At 35.8% G+C, this 26619-nt stretch overlaps 1 protein-coding gene across 1 annotated transcript in view; it reads left to right on the plus strand.

Moving 5' to 3' along the window:
* The window catches only part of NOX4 (NADPH oxidase 4), a 147262-nt gene that overhangs the window by 110780 nt on the left and 9863 nt on the right, over positions 1 to 26619 (plus strand). The window contains 4 exon segments of the mRNA XM_032640633.1: positions 15681 to 15800; positions 17321 to 17429; positions 22269 to 22337; positions 23937 to 24037. Coding sequence (XP_032496524.1) covers positions 15681 to 15800; positions 17321 to 17429; positions 22269 to 22337; positions 23937 to 24037 — 399 coding nt within the window.

Genomic DNA, 26619 nt, shown 5'->3' on the forward strand with positions numbered 1-26619 from the left:
TTGGAGTAGATATACTTTTTGACATCTGCAGATTAAAGAAATAAATATCATCCACTGATGCCACACACACCGTATTACAGCAGTTCAGTGTGCAGACTCTGAAGCAGATTGCCTTCCCTGCTGACGTGGTGACCTGGGTGACCTAACCCTCTGTGCCTCTGTTCCACCTGTGTGAAAGGAGGAAGATAATAATACTTACCACTCAAGCACGATACAAAGATTAAATGAAGTAATAAAATATTTTGAACTGAGCTTGACACAGTAAATACTGCATTTTAGCTGCAGATGTTATTTATTGCTATTCATTTAAAATTGCATCTAGAATTAACTAGATTTGCATGTTTCCAAACACCATAGGAAATAGGTTGTTCATTTATCTTGCAGGATAGCTTTTATGTCAAGATACTTTCGTCCCCCCACCCTTATTAATATTTAGGGAAGTACTATTTATTCAATATTTCTAAATTACTGCGAGATGCTGATGTGAGGCACCACTTAGGTGACCACTTAACATCTTTATGAGCTTCAGTTTTCTGAACTATCAAATGAAAATATGCTAATTAAAGGTTTCTGGGGCTGAAAATATTTACATAAAATTCTGGATTAAATACAATTAGTTTATTTAAGTTACAGAATATTAACTATTTTCATCTTCCCATAGCTGATTTAATGTCTAGTTTGGCAGAATTTTAGGAGATGCTGGGGGAAATAGAAGGGATAATATAATTCTGTTTGTGCTGTGCCTAGGCAGTGTTGAGTTGGTCCAGGAAAGAGCATAGGAGCAAAAACTCTGTGCATGTTAACAATGCCCACTTAAAGAATGTTGCGGTAGAAGAGAAAGTTGTGGTAAGGGCCAATTAGTAAATACAGGTGGGCAGGGAATCTGTGTGTCTAGACCTAATTTAAACTAATTTTGTATTATTCATGGTTTTTAATACTCTCATTTTTTTCCTCTCATTTATATTCATTCTCAGATATACTCTCATTTATTCATTATTGAGGATAACTAAAATCAAGGAATTTGTAATTTTGTGACACAAAGATTTCTAGAAAGCTGAAAGTTTAATCAAGCCGTTAGTATTTGTTGCTTTTATTCACAATGCCGTATACCTATTTATATTAAGATTTTTTTTTAGTAATTGTTTGAGAGTTTATTTGTATGTCGCTAAAATTTCAGCAGCTAGATCTGCTTTATAGTAAATGACATTATGTTTTTATATTAATAAACATAGAATTGGCTGCTGAATTCTACCAGATAAGTTTTTGGCACTTACAGATATAACCATATAATTTTTTTAACAACTTTATTGGAGTATAATTGCTTTACAATGTTGTGTTAGTTTCTGCTGTATAACAAAGTGAATCAGCTATATGTATACATATATCCCCATATCCCCTCCCTCTTGCGTCTCCCTCCCACTCTCCCTATCCCACCGCTCTAGGTGGTCACAAAGCACAGAGCTGATCTCCCTATGCTATGCGGCTGCTTCCCACTAGCTAACTATTTTACATTTGGTAGTGTATATATGTCCATGCCACTCTCTCACTTCGTCCCAGCTTACCATTTCCACTCCCCGTGTTCTCAAGTCCATCTTCTACCTCTGCGTCTTTATTTCTGTCCTGCCCCTAGGTTCATCAGAACCTTTTTTTTTTTTTTAGATTCCATATATATGTGTTAGTATACGGTATGTGTTTTTCTCTTTCTGACTTACTTCACTCTGTATGACAGACTCTAGGTCCATCCACCTTACTACAAATAACTCAATTTTGTTTCTTTTTGTGGCTGAGTAATATTCCATTGTATATATGTGCCACATCTTCTTTATCCATTCATCCGTTGATGGACACTTAGGTTGCTTCCATGTCCTGGCTATTGTAAACAGAGCTGCAATGAATATTGTGGTACCTTTCTCTTTTTGAGTTATGGTTTTCTCGGGGTATATGCCCAGTAGTGGGATTGCTGGGTCGTATGGTAGTTCTATTTTTAGTTATTTAAGGAACCTCCATACTGTTCTCCATGGTGGCTGTATCAAATGACATTCCCACTACATTAAGATTATTCTGATTCTTTTACTGACTCATTGAATATAGACTCCATTTGTGAGAAATACATTTTAAGAGCTAAAATATGGGTTAAGAAGTGACTTATTTGCCCTATATTACATGGTGTCACAGAGTGATATTTACAGAGGATAATGTAGCTGACCTTCTTTAAGTGAGACTCATCTACACTGGTTAATATAAGCTGATGAATGGACTGTGCTAATTTGGATTGGGAGTGGGTTCTCTAGTGAGCATAGTGTCCCTATAATTTTGAGCATCTTATAGAGACACCTAACAGATAATGAAATGTGGAAAAGGGTGTCTTTTATTTAGGGAAAGAATTCATGAAGAGAACTGACTAGTTCTTGAAATGTGTGTGTACATGTGTTTTTTAAGGGTAAGCCATTTTTGAAAAAGCGTTACCTGCAATGATGCTGGGGAACATTGTTCTAAATTATAATCATGCTAATTAGTCACATTCTTACATTCCTGAATTCAAAGTTGACCCATTGCCCAAACCGGGCACATCCATTCTCATCAGAATGTCATAGAAGACATTGCACCATGAAAATTCGCAGAGCAGGAATAGATGTGTCAGAAATAGATAGATGAGTGAAAAGCAGGAAATGAATGCGTACTTAATATAAAGTAAATATTGATTCATAGGTTAGAGGAAAGAAATGGAGATAATGAGCTTAAGTTTTGTTGCTCATTTCTTAGCTGTCATCATCATTATTAACTGTGAAGGCTTTAGGTTTATAATGTATTTAGAATAGAGGGTAGCTATAAATATTCTTATCCTTGTAAATACAGCTTCGGGATGTAAAACGGTTGAAGACATTTGGCATAATTTTACTCACAAATGACTTGCAACCATGTTGGCAATTAGGCCAGCAAAACGTATTCCAATGGCTCTGAAAGTTTAATCATAACACATATAAAAATATTGTGGAAAACAGGAATAAAATGTCACGTATCTCTATTTCGTTCTCATAAAGATCAAATTCTCTGGAATGCTTAATGTCAGAACTGTTTAGAGAGGGGAATACTATTTATGACAAAATTCAGAGCTCTTTCTTTTTGGCTTGGTTCGCCACCAGAGGACAACCTTGATTATTTGGACAATAAAAGCAATGTCTCAACTTAATGTCATTTCCAATGGGCTGTTTAAAAATGGCTTAAAACAGTGATATTGAGTAATATACTTAAATTGCAGAGCCTCAGATGACCTTTCCAGATGTCATCTATTCTCCAAATTGTCTTCCTTTCTCTTCCCAAAGAAAGTTTTGAGTTCCTCTTCCTCCAGAGACCCTCCCTCCAGAGACCCTCCCTCCCACTTCAGTAATTTTTGTTCAATCTGCACATTTGTAATATATTTGTTACCTGAGTGAAGTTATTCTCATTCATAAGAAAAAATAGCAACATTTAACACTTTTTACATGCCAGGATTGTGTTATGTGCTTTATATGCATTATTTCATTTAATCTTTACCATCCCCTATGAGTTAGGTAGGACCATCTTCCCAATTTTACAGATTTTACAGATTAAGGGACTGAAATTTAAAGGGGTTAAGTGACTTATCCAAAGTCACATGGCAGAGCTGGGTCTCAAACCCAGGTCTGTTTGGCCCCCAAATTATACCTAATTGTGCTATACTGCCTCTCATTTATTCATCTGTCCATTTTTCCATTCTTCAAATATTTATTCAAAAACTACATGCACCAGAAGCACTCATAATTACTGAAAATACAAAAATGATTAGGACATAGTATATGGCTTTGTGGGACCTAGAGTCCCATTGGGGAAAAGCAGAATCAGAGTTTAATGGAGAAATTAATTATAGCAATATGATAAGTCCTATAAATTATAGAGAAGTACTAAATTCAATCGGAGAAGAGAAGATAAAGTGTCTTCCTGTCTAGGCAATTCATGTAAAGTTTAATTTTCCCTTTGGGGAAAATCTTGACAAGTGCTATGGAACCAGATGAAGAGACTTTTTATAGATGGAACAAAGAGTATAACAGCATATGGAACTGTGAAAGTGGGTGGTTCCATTGAGAGATCATATTTCATATTCAGGAGGGAAGTGATAAAGGATCGATTCTGTCATAATAGTAATAGGGAAAAGCAGATAGATGTCTGAGAATGTTAGGAGACACAATCAGCAGAATGGGATGACTATTGGACAAAAAGAAGAGGAGGTAGAGGATGAAAGGGTGAGGGGAGGGAAGGGAAGAGGAAGGACTTTAAGGAAGGAATTCAAGCAGTTTCACTTGTATCGCATGCTGGCTTACTGTCCCCATGACTGAGGACAAGTGGGAGGTCTTTCTGAACATGATTTTTTCCCCCTCTATTTCAAATACAATATTAGCACTACAGGAAAAACTCCCTGTTTCTCCTTTACTCTCACATACAATACTTCTAACACCAGGTACGTGGGAGTTTTTTCCGCACCAACCAATTCTTTGACACCAGATGGGTGTCTGGCAATTCAATTCAATTCTGACACTAACCAGAGTTAGTTGCAGACCCTACAGCTTAGGGATTCAGTCCCCTAAGATTTCTCACTCCCACTTCAGATGCCAATCACAAGTAGGAAGTTCCCAAGTTACTTACAGCATCTGCCCAAATTAGCTACAAATCAGGGTTCCCATGATCCTCTCCTTGGATTCTGTCCTTTGCTCACAGAACTCAGGGAAACACGTACGGATTTATTATACAATAAAGGATATGAAAAAGCATACAGGTGAACAGCCAGATGAAGAGATACATAAGGTGAAGTCTGGAAGTGTCCCAAGGGCAGGAGATTCTGTCCCCATAGAGTTGGCATGCACCACCCCCTTGGCATGTAGATGTGTTCATCAACCTGGGAGCTCTCTAAACCCCTTTTTATGGAGGCTTCGTCACAGAGGCATGGTCAGTTATTAACTTCATTTCCAGCTCCTCTCCCCTCTCCAGAGAATAGTGGGGGTGGAGCTGAAACTTCCAAGCTTCTAATCATGGCCTGGCATTTCTGGTGACCAGCTGCATCCTGGAGCCCACAAAGAATTGTCTCATCAGAACAAGAGACATTCCTAGAATCAGGGAATTCCAAGAATATAGGGACTCTGTGCCAGATGCTCCTATCATTGAGGAAATTACAAAGGTCTTAGGAGCTCTGTGTCAGGAATAAGAGTCAAAGACTAAATACTAGAATAAAAGATTTTCCTAGTACCCATATGTAGAAGAGTTTAGGAGCTCTGTGTCAGGAACTAGGGATGGGTGGGTAGATAGACAGATAAGTACCTTCCCTCTAGTGTTGCTTTGAGGAACACACAGTGCCTGGCATAATTCTACCTCTTAAAGCTTTGTGATTGTTAAATAAAATGATGTAAAGTACCTGACTTTTTGCAAATGTGAATTCTCATTAGCATCCCCATTCCCAGCTCTATTCCACCTTTTCCCAAAGCTATGCCTCACCTCAGGGCAGGGTGGTGAGGTTCTATCCCTTCATTCCAGTCTAGATCCTGCCAGAACGGACATGTTCTGCCCAACAATGATGGCTCTGGGTGATGGGATCTGATGGCACAGTGATTACTCAGGAAGGGACTCTTTCTATTGTGGGCCTGCTTATGACGGATGCACAGCTGTTCTAGTAGTTTCCACAATCACAGCTAATCATAACATTCTTCATAATGTACATAATATTAAAGGATTACTTTCTTTCATTTTCTCATCCCTAAACTTAGGTTTTCTTTTATTTAGTAGATAATATTCCAACACCTAGCTGGCAGGAGATCTAAAAAAATTGATATTTTTAGGATTCTTAATTCTTGACTATTTTCGAATCTAGGCAAGCATAATATCAAAATTAAGCTGATCTATCCATAGATAGTAGGTCCCAGCCCCTGAGCTGGAATTCACAAGTAAAAACCCTGCCATCAGGACTGCAAAAGCAAGTTGGACCACCCAAAAAAAAAAAAAAAAACACCGAACAGTTCTACAAAAACTGAGGCATTGCTGAAATTGTGAACATTCTGCTCAGACATTTGATAAGTCAAAGAACTCTGTTAGTGCAGGACTAATGGACAAGGAATAAGGATGCCTCCGTGCTGAGTAAGAGAATAACTGGTTCTGGACTCAAATAAGTACTGGTTCAAGGATGGGGCCAAGATGAACCTGTAGCTGGGAGGTCAGGAAGCTGAAATCTTAGAACAAGTTGAGGAAGTAAACACTTTCTAGGAGATTAAGTTAAGCATATTGGTTGGATTCTCCATCTAGTGCCTTTGAGACCATTTATTTTCTTTGTCCTGCCTCATCCTGCATTCTCAGCTGTCATACATCTTCTCAGAAATCAGCTGTTTTTAGGTTTTTAATTGTTTATTTGTCATTGACTCAGAAATTGTCTATCAGTTGAGAGAGAAAGTGGCCTGAAGTTCTTCCTTTGTTAAAAATCTTAAAATCCTATCTTAACATCCTTGGATAGAAACAACCTCCTTTTTGCATAAGGTGATATATAGCTCCTCAACAATATTCTCAGCTCTAGAAGAGTGAGATATTATCAAAGTTAAGCCATGATTTTAGAAACAGTTTATGAACCTATAGTAAAAATGAATATTAAAAAAGCAGTTAAAAGTTAATCTATTCATAATGGTTATGGTAGTATAATTTTGATAATATACTTGTTTTATGGAACTTCTAGCCAAAGAATTTTTCTCCTTGCAGCCCCTAAATTAATTAACGGTTTCTGTTGGAAAATCTTGATTAAATGATTCAGAACTCCAAGAAACAGACATCAGTCAAAGCAGTTTTTCGAACAATGTCGCTTTTATTTATGCATGAGATTGTATTATGTATTAATCACTCACTCGTTAATTACAGAGATTTCTTAGCCCTCTGCTGGTGAAGTTTTCTTCCTTAAGTTGTTCCTACAGTCTAAGCAGTGTGGACCACTACCCACCACCTCCCACCAAGTCTTAGTTTAAATGTTAAGGGCTTGCCTGGGTCACCATATTTAAAATCCCCACCTGCACCAGCTCACTCTCTATCCTCCTACCTGCTCTTGTAGCACCATCAATGTCACATAGGATATTGTTAGGAACACAGACTTTACCCCAGACTTACTGACCTAGAAAATCTGGGGGTGGAGGCTAGCACTCTGTGTTTTATAGCAAGCCCTCCAAACGATTCTGATGTACACTAGCATTTGAGGACCATTAGAGAAAGATAGAAAGATTTCAAAGACTTTCTCAAGCTTTTTAACTCCCTCCCACTCCTTGTTGTTTTTATTGATATGATTACTTCCTGGGAAAGGAATAGTCTAAAACTGCAACTGTCCTTTCCAGGGAAACAGTTAATCACATTCACCTTTTTCCCAGAAACAACTGTTATATGAAGGATGGCTCTGAACCCTTCCATCCTGCAAAGCAGGAATTTCCAGGAGTTCCTTGATACAATGTGCCCTTTTCATATTTTGTTTTGCCTTTATGTATTATCCCTAACCAAAATAATTTCTAATTGACTGTAATCATTAATATGTGATCATTAAGAAGATGAGCTTTGGAGTCAGTCTTACAAGAAATTTAGTAACGCTTCTTAATAGAAACGTGGCCTTGAGGAAATTACTTAACATTTTGAGTTTTGGTTCCCACCCCAGTAAAAGGGAGATTATACCTTCCTGTGAAGGTTGTTGTGTGAATTAGGAGTAAAGGTGTATATAGAACATTTAGGTAGGTCCTGGGTTAAATTAAATGTTCAATGAGGAGTATCTATTATTATGATACCTTATTTTAGGTTTTGGGAGGTAAGGGTCTCAGATAGTTTTTGATTTTTTTAAAAAATTAGAATCACTTTTAAAGTAAATCAGATGAAGATAACAAAGGCAAATAATTTTCCAGAAATGTACATTTGCACCAGCATTAAATGTATGTAAATTATAACTCTTTATTCTTAATAATAAAATCTAACATTTATCAAACACTTACTATGTCCAGGCACCATGGTAAAAGTTTTATCAAGTATATTTGCAGTCAGCTACATAAAACAGAAGCATAGCTAAAAGTGATGAGGGCTTGTTTTTCTCATGTGACAAGAAGTACCAAGGTAAGTGGTGGCTTATGTTAATTCAGGGTCAGCATATTACATCTGAGGTGTCTGCAACTCCCCTTTCCTTCTCTCGATTGCAAGATGCCTCTTTCAGCTTCAGCCATCGTATTCTTTTTCCAGACAGAAGAAAGAAGAGCAGAGGGCATAAAAGGTGCAGGCAAGCTGAGTCAGCATCCTCCTTTACAAGGAGCTGCTCAGAACCCCAACCCCAAACGTCTTACATCTTATTACCCTAAAGTGGGTCTTATGTCTTTGTAAGAAAGGGTGAGAAATATAGTCATTTTTTTTTCTTAAGTGGATACATTACTGTAACGCCACCACCAATTGGGAATAAGGGAGAGAAAACAGATAAAGGGTAGGCAACCAGTGGTCTTTACCTTGCCTGAATTATCTCATTTAATCCTTACAATAACCAGTGATGTGTGTATTATTTACATCACCTTCTGTTTACAAAGAGTGTAATTGAGGTACAAAGTGATAGGTAACTTGATCAAGGTTACATAGCTACTAACTGCTGAAGCCATGATTTAAACTCGATTTAGAGCCTACATTCTAATTTACTATATTACTATATAGTAAACACAGTTTTATTCATCTTCCTTAAATTTTCTTTAATAGCTCTTTGAAGTTGCATTTTTCCCTCCTACTTGGATTTTAAAAGGCTATTTTTTTGCTGTTAAAATCTCTGTACTGAAAGTAATTGCTGTGAAAGTTTTGAGAACAGACAATTTTACCCTACTGTGAGCATTCTCCCCTCTAGTGAATGAGGCTGCAAGTGTATTGTCTCTAAATTAAAGGCAAATGAACGTGTTGAGCATATTTTATTCTTTCAGTACTTCTTTCAACCAAAATTTTTTAGTGCCTATTGTACGCCAGCAACTAGAAATAACAACTGAGCTAAACTATTTTAACAATGTCCTGGTTTTCCTGGGTTTTTGAGTTAGTAGTAAAACCCAAGGAGGAAATCTGGTGATTCCTAGACAATAGGGCTAGCTGTATTTATAAAAATATGTTTTATTTTTTATGGCATTTTATTGTTTTCAAAGCGCTTTCATGTGTAGTATTTTGTTTGTTACACCCATTTATTCTATGAGTTTATCTTATATTTACCTCTTTTTGATGAAAAGCCTCTAATCAATCAGAGTAAGCATAGAAGCTAGAATGATAGAAACTTATAGCAGTAGAGTGATTATTTCTTCCTGTCTAAAAAATATTGCAGCTGGTAAGTTGTATCACAGCTGAAATCCAGCATTTTGGGGTTCTGTTATTCCAGAATCACCTAGGGAGGAAAAAAATGATGGCAGAGGAAGGTGAGACAAAACATTAAAATCCATATACTCAGGGTGGCAGGAGGGCAAAAAAAAAAAAAAATCCATATACTCACAAAATATGGTAATATTACACTTAATTCCCAAAGGCTGTCTAACGTTATAGGTTTAGATTTTGTTGATGGTATTTCTGAACTCTTACTTTCTTGGATTATATTTTTAAATATAGTTCTGTGTCATTGTTTTGGTTTTGATTTCAGAGTCTACAGTTATATATATGTGTGTGTATATATATATATATATATGAGACATTACTTGCCTGTCTTCCTTTTCAACCACTTTCTTTTTTTCTGTTAGTATTTAGTGATCATTTTTCTACAATAGTTATTCTCTGTCTCCTGGTAATGCTGATATAAATTATGTATGATTTTATTTGCATTCCGTATTGATCGTACAATTTTGGAGAAGATTCACATTCAGGTAGCAGACATTACCCTCCAGATCTTGAAATAACTAAATCATCACTTTCTATAAAGTCACGAAGAAGATAATATTCACAGAATACAAAAGAAAAATAGAGGGAAAAATCTCACTTTATTATCAACATTAATGGAATTCTCTGGAAAGACACATTAGAGCAGTGCTTCTCAGACTTTAATGTGTTTACAAACCACCCAGAGACCTCAATAAAACACAGATTCTGATTCAGTAAGTCTGAGGTTGGATCTAAAATTTTGTCTTCTAACAAGTTCTCATATAAAATTAATGCTATTGGTCCAAGAACCACACTTTGGATGGAAACATACCACATATTTGTCAAAGCCTAATGAAAGGCTTTTCATTCCTTTCAAGGTCAAATTTTATCACATCTGTAACCAGGGAAGAGAGGAGTGCTCAGCATGCTGTACAGAAAAGAAGAGAGTAGAATAAAGAAGTCTCTTGCCTCATGGTCACCTATCTTTGATAACAAAGGAAAATCTGAAAGCACACCCCAGCGAGCCGAATTACCAATGATTAGTAACATAATATCTGTAACAATGTTTTTTCCTTAAAGTCTGTTTTATCTGAACTAAATGTTGACTACAACTATTTTACTTTTGAATAAATTTTCCTCCTATATCTTTATTCTTTAACTTTCAACTTTTTTGTACCCTTTTAGCTGATTCTCTTGAAAAAACCCATGACTCAATTTTGTCTTATTTTAGTCTGACAGTCTTTCCCGTTGAGCTGAAGATGTTCGTTCATTTATGTTGAATTACATTCTACAGAATTATTTTGTACTCATTATTTGTCCCACGTTTTCTGTTTCTTCCCCTACCCTCTCTTTTTTTTTTTTTTGCCTGTGAAGACAAGATGCATAATAATGACATTTTACTTTTATTTATTAATTGAATTGAGCTCTCTACACTAATGGAAAAGAAATGACAAAACAAAATATAGCATAAATAAATTTGAGGTTTAAGAGTTTATTCACACTAAAATTAGCCAGCAACTAAGCCAGCGAGCTATATACCTTGCTTTCAGCGGGAGATAAGTTGCCATGTGGAAAAAAGAAGAAAGCTAGGAAAGGGATGGAATGATTTGTTTGAGAAAAAGAAATTGTAAAATATTTGCACCTAAATGCAGATAAGTGGACAGAAAATAAAAAGATTTGGTTATCATCTTAATAAATAACATTCCAAATTAAATACAATTTTAAAAATAGCGCTCTTTGTTGGAAAGGCTGATGTAGTATAAAAGTCTAAACTAAAGATCTAAAAGTGTTTATTTTAACCAAATATATTCCCTCTAAAAGTTTTCAGAGGTAATTTTATTTTAGTGTGGCTTGCAGATGGGTTTAAACATATGTTGGAATGGGGTGTGAAATTTGGCTAGGTGTTTTACCTGAAGATTCACTAGGGGTTGGTCAGCTTATAATTCATGTTTCCAGTTAAGTACCTAGTGTGTGCACAGTTTGAAGAGCTTGGTAGCTTTTCTTTTATATTATTTGAACTAGTTTTTGCATATTAATAAGCATTTCAAGTCACATATTAGCAGATCAAGCCTAAGTTAGCCAGCACAATAAAAAAAAAAACAAAATCAAAGGGCAAAAACAAATTCTCCTTAACTTTCTATAGGAACTAATTCCAATAGTGGGGATCCACCTGTATGTTTATGTTTGTGTATGTGTGTATTTAAGAGTGAAAAATAAACATAATATAGCATACTAGATGCTCAATAATAATCTTACTAGTATAGAAAGCCTAAAAATCTAAGCACACAAACATTAGTAATTTTAATACATGTTTGATATGGTAGGAGATAAAAATAATTGCTTGGGGTCGTAACCCGTAAGGAATGTCCTACCTAGATGAATAAATGAAGTGAGTGCTAAAGCCTCTATTTGCTCCTAACATCATATGTATTTATCCCCAAAAGTTAGAGCTGGTTTTAACAGGCCATATGGGTGGTGGACAAGAGATAAGTCCTGGGCTCTGAAGAGGGTTGGAGAGCAGATCAGAGACCCCTGCACATGGCCCAGTGGATAAAGTAGAGATTAAATAGTCAGCTTGGCAGAAGGAGGTGGTAGAGATAATTGACTTATTTTGTCCTTGGTTCTGAAGGGAATTAGAAAAGAAATCTCCCCTGATATTTAGTAACCACAAGCTCCCTCTCACTTGAGTTGAAACACTGAATTCACAATATGTATATAGCCCACTAAACACAGAGACAAAAATTTATTTTAAAGTGATTCCAGATTCATGGCGTCCTATGGTGGCCTGGAAGAGGAAAATGAAAATACTCTTTTGGAGGGACACATTTTAATCCTCAAAGTATTCCTATACATGAGGCACCAAAGAGCTCGTATTTTTTAAAAAATGAAACAAATCACATGTTAGTAAAAATGTATATTTAAAAAGTATAAAGCAAATGTTTAATATGTCAAAAGAAATAAAGGAGAGTATTAAAATAATGATTAAGAGACAACGGACAATCAAATTTCTCAAAACACTTTTGAAAAAGAGCCAATAGACCTTCTAGAAGTGAGAGATACAATATCATAAACTTGAGCAGTTTATCGCAGCCATGGAGAGAATAATGAATTGTCAAGTAGAACTGAAATAATTATCCAGAATGCAACACACAGAGATAAAGGCATGGAGAATATGAAAGAAAGGTTGAGGTATGGTGGATGGAGTGAGAAGTTCATGCATTCCTTTACATTAGAGCTTCAAAAAGAGAAAAAGGGAGAGTGAAGGAGATGTAATATTTGAAGAAATAATAGCTCAAATTCAGGGATATCAATGAATCTCAAGCAACATAATAAAAATAAATTCACCCTAGGAAAAATCGTAATTTACTTACAGAAAGGTAAAAGCAGAGACCAACACTTAACATAAAAGTAGTCAAAAAAAAAAAAAGAGGGGGAAGAAACAAAAAGTTGGACAAACAGTACAGGTGATATTGTGGTACGTAATTCAACATCACTGAACTAAATTCTACAGTTCAAAGGAAAAGGCTGTCAGACTGGAATAAGAAAATGAAACAGGGCAATAGCTGTTTTCAAGAGATTTGCTCAGAACATAAAGGTAAAGACAGGCTGAAAAGTTAAAGAAGGTGAAGAATACAGCAGAGAAATTCTAACCAAAGAAATATTGTTTCGGATAAAATAGACTTTAAGATAAAAATATTTTTAGACATAGAGTTAATATTCAGTGAAAAAAAGGTTCAATTCATTATTTCTCTGGTTGAAAGGATTAGAATGAACTCCTTTTTCAAGAAGGCAGTTTTGATTTTTTTGGTTTCATAAATAGAAATGGAGTTCATTCTGGTGGTCAATATAAACCACTTCTTAGATGTGTGACCTTGAGGAAATATTTAAACTTCTAGAACCTCAGCTTCCTAACTGAGGAAGTAGAATGATACCACTTAACTCTTGTTTAATAATTACAAATAATTCATCTAAAGCATGTATCACTGTGCCAGTCTCATAGCTCTATTGATGTCAGAATAGTCAAGGAAAAAGCTGTTGGTTTTACATTGTAGTATCTTTACATAGACAGAAAGATTAGGCCTATAAATTTATTTTGGTTAGAAAAATAATCCTTGGGCTGTCTAATTTAGTTCAAAGATAGCTATTCTCTTATAAAAATCTCACTACCCCAGAGGCTTGTTATATTCTGAAATTTCATTAAAAATAACATTTCCTTTGACATCAACCCAGATAGAATATGTGGAGGAATGTCCATTTTTGCCAAACACAGGATTGATGAGATCAAATCAGAACTTTATAGAGATGTGTTTTGTAAACTTTAAAACACTATAAAGTTGTTCAGTTTTATTATCCACTTAATGCCAACTAAGAAAAAATATTTATTTTTTTTTACCTTTATATAGTTTTTTTTAATTAAATTGCTAGGTTTTTAAAAATTTTTATTTTAATTTTTAATTTATTTTATTTTTAGCTGTGTTGGGTCTTCGTTGCTGCACACAGGCTTTTCTCTGGTTGCGGCGATCAGGGGCTACTCTTCGTTGTGGTGCGCGGGCTTCTTATCGAGGTGGCTTCTCTTGTTGCAGAGCACGGGCTTTGGGCACACGGGCTCAGTAGTTGTGGCTTGCAGGCTCTAGAGCGCAGGCTCAGTAGTTGTGGTGCACGGGCTTAGTTGCTCTGGATCTTCCTGGACCAGGGCTCAAACCCATGTCTCCTGCATTGGCTGGCAAATTCTTAACCACTGCGCCACCAGGGAAGCCCTGGACAGTTACTATTTTTTAAGAAAGTCTTTTTTTGTAATAGGAAAAAAGCTTTAAAATGGCAGTGTTTTATATATATGGGTCTTTTTTTTTTAACATAAAGATATCTGGAACTAGGCAGTCCATAGAGGGTATGGCAATTTTATAGTCATCATAAGTGTTTAGACCATCAAGTCAACATTTCAGGCACCAGGAAGGAGGAAAGAAGGGGACAGGGATAGAGATGCAACTTTTAACTGAGACAGCTTCCTTCAAGGAACCTTCCAGTTTTCCTAACTACACTTCCATTTATATTACATTAGGCATAACATAGTCACACAACCGAAATAGATGCAAGACAGTCTGGGAAATGTCGTATTTTGGCTGGGCACTTTGCTTCCCTGAGTAACGTTAATGTTTTTTTACTAAGCAAGAATGAGACCTAAATGTCCATCGACAGATGAATGGATAAAGAAGATGTGGTATACATATACAATGGAATATTACTTGGCCATGAATAATGGCTCAGAATGAAATAATGCCATTTATAACAACATGGGTGGACCTAGAGATTATCATACTAAGTGAAGTAAGCCAGACAAAGACAAATATCATATGATACTGCTTATATGTGGAATCTAAAAAAAATGATACAAATGAACTTATTTACAAAACAGAAATAGACCCACAGACATAGAAAACAAACTTATGGTTACCAAAGGGGAAGGGGGGAAGGGATAAATTAGGATCTTAGGATTAACATATACATACTACTATATATAAAGTAGATAACCAACAAGAACTTACTGTATAACCCAGGGAACTATACTCAATATTTTGTAATAACCTATAAGGGAAAATAATCTGAAAAAGAATAGATATATGTGTATGTATAACTGAACCACTGGAAACTAACACAACATTGTAAATCAACTATACTTCAATCAAAAAAAAAAGCAAGAAAGAATGGGAGGCTGAATATTGAGTGAACGATTTTCAAGTTTCATTGTAGTTAAGAAGGATTTCACACACATACATTTGAATATACAATCACAAGTAGAGTAATCATAGATTCCTTTGAGAGTGTGCTCTGGCTATTTCTATACTAATCAACCTAACCAGGGCAAGAAGAGGAACAGGGTTAATTTCTTTTCTGTTCACATGGTAAGCGTTTCAGGAAATATTTCTGCTGCTATCTTTACCATGGAGAATAATATTGTTGAATTTAGACACAATAAAACAAGATATTTTAATTTAGTCCAATATAGTAATAAAATAGATCAAAGCTTTAGCTAGTCCTTAGCTAACTATCATGGTCCTATATACATTTCCCTACACTTTAAACGAATGTTTCCCTCAAAATACCCATGCTTTGAAACAGATGTGCTTGTGTTAATATTGACAGTTCATAAACAACACTCCTTGTTCCTTTAAGCTTATCACTATGAGAAACAATGAAATGAGGCCCGAGCCATCACAAAGCCTAGACACTAGATTTATCATGTTTGCCACGTATTATAGAAATTTAATTTAACTCATTTTCATTTTTTCCACCTTTGTCTGCCTTGTCCACAGGCTCTACATTGATGGTCCCTTTGGAAGTCCATTTGAAGACTCACTGAACTATGAGGTTAGCCTCTGCGTGGCTGGAGGCATTGGAGTGACTCCTTTTGCATCAATACTCAACACTCTGCTGTATGTCATTTTGATCCATTATGTTAGTCCAAGTAGAGAACTGTCAATATTTCAGACAGCTCTCTTTCAGTAAGAAGTAATTCCTTCCAGAATTCTTTTACTTATTGTTCAAGGAACTCCATTTACTGACTGATAAGGGGAATAACTGAGTGATTCTCAATACCTGGTCTATGGCTTTCAGCGTGTTCTCTTGTAGAATAACGTCAGTATCACAATTATGCATTCCTCTGTCCTTTTCCTCTGTTAAAGTCATTCCACCAGCCTCTGTTTCTTTACTTTCTCATCAGGGGCAAGTGGCATTACTAATGCATTTAGTCAACAAATATTTTTGAGCACCTATGTGCCGATTCATCTTATAGTTTCTGGTAATACAGCAATGACTAAAGAGAGTCTCTGCCCTTAAAACGTTTACATTCAAATGGGGCAGGAAGAAAATAAACCAGTGAAAAATTCATAAATAACATTATTTCAGAAAATATTAGAACTATGATGAAGAGAATAGAGATTAATGGGATATAGAAATAAAGGGCCCGGGTTATTTTAGAAGTATGGTCAGGGAAAGCCTTTCTGAGGAGATGACAAATGAGCACATCATTCCTTGGTCTGTTACTCAGCAAATTTATAACAGACTGAAGAATAAAAATTTCAAAGGTAAGATTGCTTAACCAGGATATACTTATTCAGTTATTTTAGTTCTAGCATTATAAGCAAAAAGTAATGGACAGTAATTGTCATGAAACCCACAAACAAAATCTATTCTGTTCACTTTTCAAGAAAACACAATTTGCATTAAAAGTTTGTTTTATGAAGTACTAAAAAAGAAATAATAAGTTGAAGTGATACTTGATATAAATCTGGGACTTTTTGAAGGTTCTTCGAAAAATAACTATATTCCAAACCAGAAATTGTTTCTGAAAACGTTTTGCAAGTTATTTGGACACCTAAAGTTTAAAAAAAGGAAGAATACTTTCTTAACCTCAAGCCTACTTCATAATTATAAGGAGGAATCCAGACTTGGAATTGTGAGTTGCTAGAATGAATTACATAGTAGGTGGTTGTGAAATCTCTTTCTTTAACAATTATTAAGAAGGGGGTAAAAAACTAACTTTCTGGAATGGTTTTGGCTCATTTTGCCTGGAAACCAGGGCAAGATGACCATTGGAGCCCTGTTGAGTGATAGAATTCACTGAAAATACAGAACTTTCTTTTCCTGAGATTCAGAGCTGATATTATTCTAATTCAGGAGTTTAGTTTATTGCCTTCAGATGGAAATGGGTGATATGCATATAATATCCACAAGCATGAACACTTAAATTCATGGAGTATATCATATCTTTGAGTCAGTATATTGCATTTTAAATAAATTTGGGAGTTAAAGTAAGTGGTATGTCAGATGCTAGAATGTAAATGACTGTTTTTTCTATAGGTTCCTTACTAATGAGAAGCAAAATTTCAAGTATATAGGGATTCTTAATTTTTTTTGCCATCATAATCACTATCATGTTATTTTAATTTTAAAGGGATGACTGGAAACCATACAGGCTTAGAAGACTGTATTTTATTTGGGTGTGCAGAGACATCCAATCCTTCCGTTGGTTTGCAGACTTACTATGTGTGTTGTATAACAAGGTAAAATTAGGTTTGTTTTTACTTTTGCAGCTTTCTAAATTTAAAATAAATTATTTTATTTCAAATTGTAAAAGTAATAAGTGCTCACTATAGAATAAACCAGAAAATATGCAGATAAGTAGTGAGGAGGAAAAAAAAATCCCTTAAACTTAAAAAAAAAAGAGGTGACATCTGTTAATAATTTGGTACACATCTTTTCAGATATTGGTATCTGTGAATTTGTGTGTGTATTTAGAACATGTTTTAACATAAAAATATATGCATATGGCTGGTGATGTATGCATATAGGATACATATGCATGCAAATGTGAATACATATGAGATTGTGACCGAGGACAGATGGAGGAAAACATCAACAGGCAATTACTATTACACCTTTCATCCTTTGTTCTAGTAGCTCTTTTTTTTTTTATAAATTTATTTATTTTATTTATTTATTTTTGGCTGCATTGGGTCTTCGTTGCTGCACGCGGTCTTTCTCTAGTTGCGGGGAGCGGGGGCTACTCTTCGTTGCGGTGCTTGGGCTTCTGACTGCGGTGGCTTCTCTTGTTGCAGAGCACGGGCTCTAGGCGCACAGGCACAGCAGTTGTGGCTCACGGGCTCTAGAGCACAGGCTCGGTAGTTGTGGCGCACGGGCTTAGTTGCTCCGCGGCATGTGGGATCTTCCCGGACCAGGGTTTGAACCCGTGTCCCCTGCATTGGCAGGCGGATTCCCAACCACTGCGCCACCAGGGAAGCCCCTCTAGTAGCTCTTATCTCTTATCTCCACCTTTGATATTCCAAGTTGGATCATCAGCAGACTTTTGGCACAGTATACAGAATTTCAAAAATCCCAAATTCTAAGTTTTATTCCTTACAGAGATGAAAAGCAGGCATTTTCGTCTATCCTACATGTAATCTGTTACTTATCTATTAATGTATCTATCTTTATTTTTTAAGTTATTCAAGTAATACACATATGCATCTTTGCTACAGATTTTTCTAATAATCCACATGAAGCAAAATCCCCACCCGGTCTTTGTAACCAGATGTAACTCACGAGCATTCTATACATTCTACCATACTATTTGTATTGTTCTGCACATTGCTTTCTATAAACTTATTACTATCTAGCCAGGCACAAAAGGACAACTATTGTGTGCTTCCTCTTATATAAGGCACCTAGAGTAGTCTAATTCCTAGTGACAAAAAGTAGAGTGGTGGTTGCCAGGTTTCCGGGAAGGAGAAATGAGGAGTTACTGTTTAATGGACACAGAGTGTCAGATTGGGAAGATGAAGAAGTTCTGAAAATGGATTGGTGGTGATGGTTGCACAACAATGTGAATGTATTTAATGCTAATCAACTGTATACTTAAAAAAACAGTTAAAATGATCAGTCTTATGCTATGTATATTTTACCACAATAAAAAAAAAGTGCAGATTTCTGGGGTTCACCAAGGGCCCGCTAAATCAGGAGAAAAAAAAAAGGGAGAGATGAGAAGCCATTGAATGGATTTGAGCATACTTATATGATTGTAGGTCACCTTGAGAGTGTGTGTAAATATACCAAGCCTCGGGGTACTGCAGTTTCTAGAGGGGCAGAAGATGAGTGATAAGTCAGTAAAGGAGATTGGTCAGAGTGGCCAGTGAGGTAGTAGGAAACCAAGGGGTAGTTCTGTCCTTGAGGTAAGGGAGAAAAATCTTTCAAGAAGAGCATCATCGTGGGTATTTTTTCTAGGTTAATGCCTGAGGCTGGACTTCCTGAGTTGGAGGCTCTGAGGACTTTGGGAATGAATTTAAATTTTTAATATATACTAAAAAAATGTCCCCCAAGGAGGCTAAAATAATTTACATTTCCACCAAAGAATACAAGAGAAATTTATTCCAAACATTATATTACCAATCTTTCAAATTTCTATCCATCTCTTAAACAGTGGCATCTCTAGTTTTCCCTGAATGCTAGTGAGACTGAACTTCTCTCCCTATGCTTATCAACCACTTGTATTATTTCTCGGATTTCCTAATTCTACCTTTGCCTGTTTTTCTAGTTTAAAAAAATTGTTTTGAACTGATAGAGAGCCTATACTTTTTTTTTTTTTTTTTTTACTTTTTTTAATAAAAGGCTATAATTGGATCCAAGATGTGGAAAGGCACATTTGAATAATAGATGCTTTATAAGGCAAGTAGCAGGGCAGGAAAGGAGTAAAGGAAAGAAAAAAAAATATAAATGGCTGGACATTCGAAGTAGTTCAATCTTAAGATTTCTTCTCAGGGCTTCCCTGGTGGCGCAGTGGTTGAGAGTCTGCCTGCCGATGCAGGGGACGCGGGTTCGTGCCCCGGTCCAGGAAGATCCCACGTGCTGCAGAGCGGCTGGGCCCATGAGCCTTGGCCGCTGAGCCTGCGCGTCCGGAGCCTGTGCTCGGCAAACGGGAGAGGCCCGCGTACCGCAAAAAAAAAAAAAAAAGATTTCTTCTCAAACTTTTTGGTGGCTATGCTTTACCCTTAGGATTCCATGGAGTAAATAATATAAAAGCTTAAAGCTAGTGTAAATAATGTGCTGATGATTATCTCTACACATACCTCTGTATACCTGTTTCGATTTTCACATCAAGAGGATGAACAGTGGTCCTGCAATTGTGCCTCTGAGGAAGATGTTAAAAAGAAGTCTTTTTTTATTTTCTGTGTTTGCAACTGAGTTACCAAGTTCAGTGTGTTTGTGTGTGTGTGTGTGTGTGTGTGTGTTTCTTTAGTAGATACTATTGCTTGTTTTCAATGACAGATAAGTTAAAATGGAGACATTGAAATCATTAAATACATTATTTAAGTCTGCATACTTCTCTCTGGAGGCTGTGGGCATCAAACACGTTATTTTTTTTCTTTCTGTTTAAATTAATTTTTATTGGAGTATGGTTGATTTACAATGTTGTGTTAGTTTCTACTGCACAGCAAAATGAATCGGCTATACATATACATATATCCTCTCTTTTTTGGATTTCCTTTCCATTTAGGTCACCACAGTGCATTAAGTAGAGTTCCCTGTGCTATACAGTATGTTCTAATTAGTTAAGAGAAAAACAAATATTGTATATTAACGCATATATGTGGAATCTAGAAAAATGGTATAGATGATCTTACTTCCAAACAGCTGTTATTGATGCAGGAGTTATTGGGGTGATCTCAGAGGAGCATCCTGGTAGACATTTAAGACAAAAATCAATGCAAGCCATGTGTTTTGTGAGGTGCTATCCATTACTGGCACCTGGAAATTCCTGTTTCCTCACAATTAAAATTCATAAACCCTGATTCAATTCCTGAAGGGCATTAAAATGACTTTAGTGTTTGGGTATAACTTGAGGCAGCTGTGGTATGGAATTTAATGATTATATTTTAAGACTATTATGATAAGAGAATCATCACTTATCACTTTAAAAGTAAAATGTGTTTTTATTGGGATTTTATAACTTAGAGTTTCCACCTGTCATAAAATGTATAGTTTTAGATCCAGAAGAAACCTGTAGGATAATGTCATTCAACTCTATCATTGTCCTGATGAAGAAACTGAGGCCTTTTTAAGTTGAGTAACTCCCTGGAAATCTCAAGGTTAGACAGTGATGGCAGTAGAAACAAGTCTCTAGCCACCTGCCAGGTGCCCTTACTATTATAAAGGGTGCCAGAGGAGTGATGTAACCTCACTTAATTACTCTCTATTTGCAAAATGACTTCTTTTGCATTCCTGAACCTTCTATTTGGAGCCCCAATATATATTCATTAAAAAATTATTACTTTCACACTCTGTAAAAACAGTACTTGAAATCAATTGATCCTTTTGCTGCAATAAGGTCCAGCAAAGCCATACCATCTCCAGCAAACCTACTATGCCCACTGATGCTCAAGAAATAGTTTGGCTGTTGAAGAAGTTCTGGTCTCTTCTAAGCCTTTCCTCAGGTTCTACACATCAGATACTCATCTCTGTTCTCCAGAGCACATCATGGTTATTGTGTTCCTTGCTTCTCTTCTACTTCTTGTTTTTTTTACTTTTTGACTCCTTTTCCTTATCTTTCAGCATCTCCTTATTTCAGGGTGGTGAAAGGAGGGCTTAAGAAGAATAATATTTTTTTAAATGTAGATTTCAGAAGTCAGGATTCAGTCAGAACTAGGCCAGAATCATTAGCAGATTCATTTTTGCCTTCTGGCAAAAGGAAGCCTATGGGGACAAAACCCTTTTACCCACTTTGTTGAATTCATTTTTCTTCAGATATTTTTCTTTGTCAGTTTATTTTTCAAGATTTCAAAATGTTTGAGAGCTTTTCCAGACTATTTTATTTTGGCAGGTATATTTGCTGCCTCATACATTTTTATACAAGGGAAACCAGTGCTGAATAGGAAGAAGGTAGGAACTGGAACCAGGTTTTGTTTGTTTTGTTTTTTGTGATTCCTAGCATGCCTATTAAATATCACTTTTTACTTTTAAAAAATCATATTCTTTCTGAGTGAACTTTTTAGTAAAATTTAGAGGCTCTTAGGGAATAAAATAAGAAATAATTGGGGAGGATTTAGGGGAATATTAGTGTAACATTTAGCGTGTTTGATTTTGTATCTATGAAGATAACAGAGAACTAATCCTGTCCACTACCTCCATCATAACTAATTAAACCAGTAGGTGACAGGTTATTAATGTTAGAATCTGCCATGTCTGTGGTACATATATATGTATGTATATATGTACATTTGCTCGTAGATGTTGGCTGTGATAAGACACGATATATCTTAACAAATCGTAGAATCACATATGTTAGGATAGGAGAGAGTCTGTGTATACAGAACAAATTTTAATGTCTATTTACTTTTATGTCCTGTCAGTTTTGGCAAGAGAACAGACCTGACTATGTCAACATCCAGCTGTACCTCAGTCAGACAGATGGGTTACAGGTATGTGATTGGATGTTATTGTAAATTAAACAAGGCTCTTGAGAATAGAAGATTTACTGTAGGGGCTGTGTGGAAGGAAATTTCTGCAGGTGGTTTGAAGAGACATTTCCCAGAGGAAAACCTGTTTTGGAATGTGTCCAGCAAACTCATGCCTTGTCCTTGAAGTCAACCGTATTCTCCCTTTCACAGGGAGCCGGAACAGACCTTTTAGTTCATCTCTCTTCTCTCCACAGTTGCCTCATCTAGAGATGAGGACATAAGCGAATAGTCTTATGATTATGTTCATCAAGGGAAGGTTTTTTTTTTTTTTTTTTTTTTTTTTTCAGTACGTGGGCCTCTCACTGCTGTGGCCTCTCCCGTTGCGGAGCACAGCCTCCGGCCGCGCAGGCTTAGCAGCCATGGCTCACGGGCCCAGCCGCTCCGCCGCATGTGGGATCTTCCGGGGCAAGAACCCGTGTCCCCTGCATCAGCAGGCAGACTCTCAACCACTGCACCACCAGGGAAGCCCCGAGGGGAGGTTTTATGTGGTGAGAGAAGATAAGATCATACACAATTAAGCTTGTTTCTCTTCAAGGGAAACTAAATAAAGTAACAGTCATCACGCATTATTTTACTTCACTATTAGACGCTGTGCTGAGCATTTCATATAGGTTATCTCATGTAATTCCAACATATTCAAGAGGTAAATGATTTTGCAATCCCCATATCATAGATGAAGAAACTGTTTACAAACAACATTGAAGAGCTGTATAGACCTGAGCATGAATGCTTTTGCAAGTTTTATTGTAGTATTTTCCATCATACATTTTCTATAATAGTTTGAATACAAAATATGAATGTTTGTCAGTTACTTTGAAACTAATCTAAGCCTATTTTTTTAGTCAGATTTCTACCCTACTTGGTATGTAAAAACATTTTATTTTATACTCTCAAGAAGCAAATCAGTATCATTATTCCTCATGGTTTTGCTGTAATTAAGGTACAGAGCATATATTACATCTGGTTCTCAGTTTGTCTGCCTGGGACACAGACACTTTCTCGTCTCTTCTCACTTCACTCTCTTTATCACCAATTCAGATCTAATAGTCTGTTAATTGCAAGCACCAGTACGTTAGAAGTTGTTTCTTGACAGATCCCAAATTTGGAGCTCTTCTGTTTTAGGCTGTCATGTCCAGGATCATTTCCCCAAATTTATGGTGACAATTTATAGTATTTTACTCATATAATGAGCCAAATATGATAACTTTGCTGTACAAAAACCCTTCAGTAAAGCTTATGTGCTGCGCCTTTTTTGAGAGTAGGCAATTAGAATGCATTCTCTAATGCTGCAGTTACTTAAAAATGATGCAACTAACTGAAGTCTAGGAAAATCAGCCATTTGTAATAATGGCATTCAAGAAGGTAATGGATTTTCAAGGGAAAGAGGGAGGAAATGATGCTTCTAAATGACTTTACCTAATAGGTTGCCATATGATACTTATATTCTTTATATCACAGCAATTTGTTAGGAAGCCACAGCACCAGCAAAGATGATGTTAGAGAACTGGGTTATTTGTCCCACTCTGTGTCATATAAAATATAGTGCTTTCTTTTTGGCAGAAGATAATTGGAGAAAAATATCAAGCACTGAATTCAAGACTTTTTATTGGACGTCCTCGGTGGAAACTTCTGTTTAATGAAATAGCAAAATATAACAGAGGGTAAGTACTATTCCTCAAAACATTTATGTGGCTAATGATCAAATTAAAATATTCCCAAGTCATCACATTAAGTTTTTAAAGGTTACTTAGTAATGGGTTTACAAATTACAGAGTCACTTAAACACTCAATTATCACTACCAAAGGAGGAGGCAAGGCAGGAACCACCTCAAGCATCTGTAATGCCAAATACTTAAAATTTGGCTTAAAAATAGTCTATTTATGAACTAGACTCTCCTACCTACTTTTAAATTTACCTAGATCCATATTATAAAGGGTGTTCATTCCAATAGCATAAATCAGGTAATCATTGGGAAAGTTTTTTTTAAATCACATTAGCAAGCGAGGGAGGGCTATATGTCTGTGATCTGAAGCGATACAGCTGAAGGAAAGCATTCATTTTGGGCACAGACTAGGGAGCCTGTTTGTCTTCTGTAAAATTATCATAGTGCAGGGCAATGGTCTATAAGAATTTTAAAAGCATTTTGAAAACCATATACCCACTCACACATTTTAAAGTTGGCATCAAAAAAGTTTCATCATAAGTTTAAATAGTTCCAAAGGCTATAATTTCTAACATACTGCAGATATTGACATTTTAAAATTAATCTCTCTTTTAAACATATCTACTGAATCTAAATATCATAATTTCTTGATACCAACCTTGTATGTTTGTATGTTTTGTAGCTTTCACTATCAGTTAGAAATTTTACATCACTCTTTTGTCTAGTTGAACTTGTATTTCTATCCTGCAGCATTTTATTAAAATTCAATATAATTTTACACTTAAACTAACCACACTTTTGTTGCTAAACTAAACACACCTGCAATAAGAATGTATATAAATAGAAGATTTAATTTTTAAAATTTCCTGTGACTCTAAGGCACCAGTGATCATCGTTTTCTTCTAGATTGAATTGTGCTACAATTATTAGCATATATTTGATTAATTCATAATTTTAAGAATACATTTTGATAAATATAAAAAGGGTATTTGATTGTAAATGAATGAGACAGCTTATTAGATGGAGAGTTTTTTTAAAGCCCCGATTTATAAATTTATGGATGAATATGATCTACTGAAATAATCATGGATTCATCATGGCGTTTGGCTTCATCTTCAGAGATTTTGTTTTAGGAATCATGGTGTGAAGCCCCAGAAGCAAAATCTAAAAAGGAATACAGTGACCCATGTAATTCAGATTACAACCATGTTTGAAAGCACTCCTAGATTTCCTTCCTTGATGAAGTAATTTGGGTTAAAGAGGAAAGCATTATTTGGAAAGCAGAGGTCCTTTGTAATATTCAGGGCGCTAGTTAAAGGTGATCTATAGAATAAAAAAAAAAGTCAGTTTTTGTTATATTTCTTTCCCTTCTTTCTCCCAAATCATCCACCTTAGATGTGATCATCTTGTCATACTCACCTGGGTCTTGCTATGCACCACAGACTCCTTCCTCCCTAATGACATTTAACTGACTTCTGGCAAGCATTCTTTTATTAGTTTTCATAGTATAGTGCTGAAAACTTTGATAGTTTGTTTCTTTGTTTTGCTTGTTTGTTTTTGCTCAATTCTGAAACCAAACCCCCAAACAGTAGAGGGTCTTTTGCAAGAAATTACATTGGGATTTTTGGTTTCTTTGGTTAGTTCTCAAGAGTTCTCATTTGTTATACTGTTCATATTGAGAGGGATTTTGTATGTTTATTTGGTTGTTTGTTCATTTTTTTTAAACAGCAAAGCTTATTTAAGAAGAGCAAGTGTGCACCATCTACGGTTGACATTTTGTACACTTTCATTTGATGTATTTCCTCTGGGCAGGCACCTCAAATGCATTATTTTTTTGAAGGATTTTTATGTAGTGTAGCTAGGAAAAGAATGGATCAACATCTTAAGGTTTGTTAACTGGAAAAAGGCACTATTTAAATAGAAGACTTCATTTTAGATGTAAAATTTTGGTTAACTTCATGTACATACATTGCTGAGAGCATATAAAGAGATAAAAATAGAGAAGAGAGGCATATTAATTTGCACACATGTATGAGAGTGGTCTCTTCCTTCTATGTCTTTTAAAAAATTATTTATTATACCTGAGATCCAGTTTCCTGTTATTTATAGTAAAAATACATATCATACCTTAACTTAGTTGAATGTATGCATCATGGAAAGGGAGAAAGAACTTTACATGGCCTTTGGAGTAGGGAAAACTCTTCTGGGATTGATGTCTGAGATATATCTATATTTTACTGCCACATGGTGTTTTAAAAACAAAACAGATTAAGGATACCTAGGTTTGGTCTCTTACATTTGCTCCTGTGTCCCTGGGTCAAGTTACTCGACCCTCTGTATCTGTAATACAAGGAGTGAATAATCCCTAAGGCGTGAATAAGCTTTCATTATATGAGATCACACACTTTAAAAATGAATGGAAAAACGAGTATCGGTATAATAGGAAAATATTCACCAATATGTTGAACATTTCTGGAACTAGTTCCCAACATCTTCTCCCAAACAACATCCTCTGCTAGCATCTAAGTCTATCTCTACCCATCTCTACAGAGTTTTTGTAGATAAATCTCTAGATGATT

This window comes from Phocoena sinus, chromosome 8 (assembly GCF_008692025.1).
Source record: "Phocoena sinus isolate mPhoSin1 chromosome 8, mPhoSin1.pri, whole genome shotgun sequence".
NCBI classification, from domain to species: Eukaryota; Metazoa; Chordata; class Mammalia; order Artiodactyla; family Phocoenidae; genus Phocoena; species Phocoena sinus.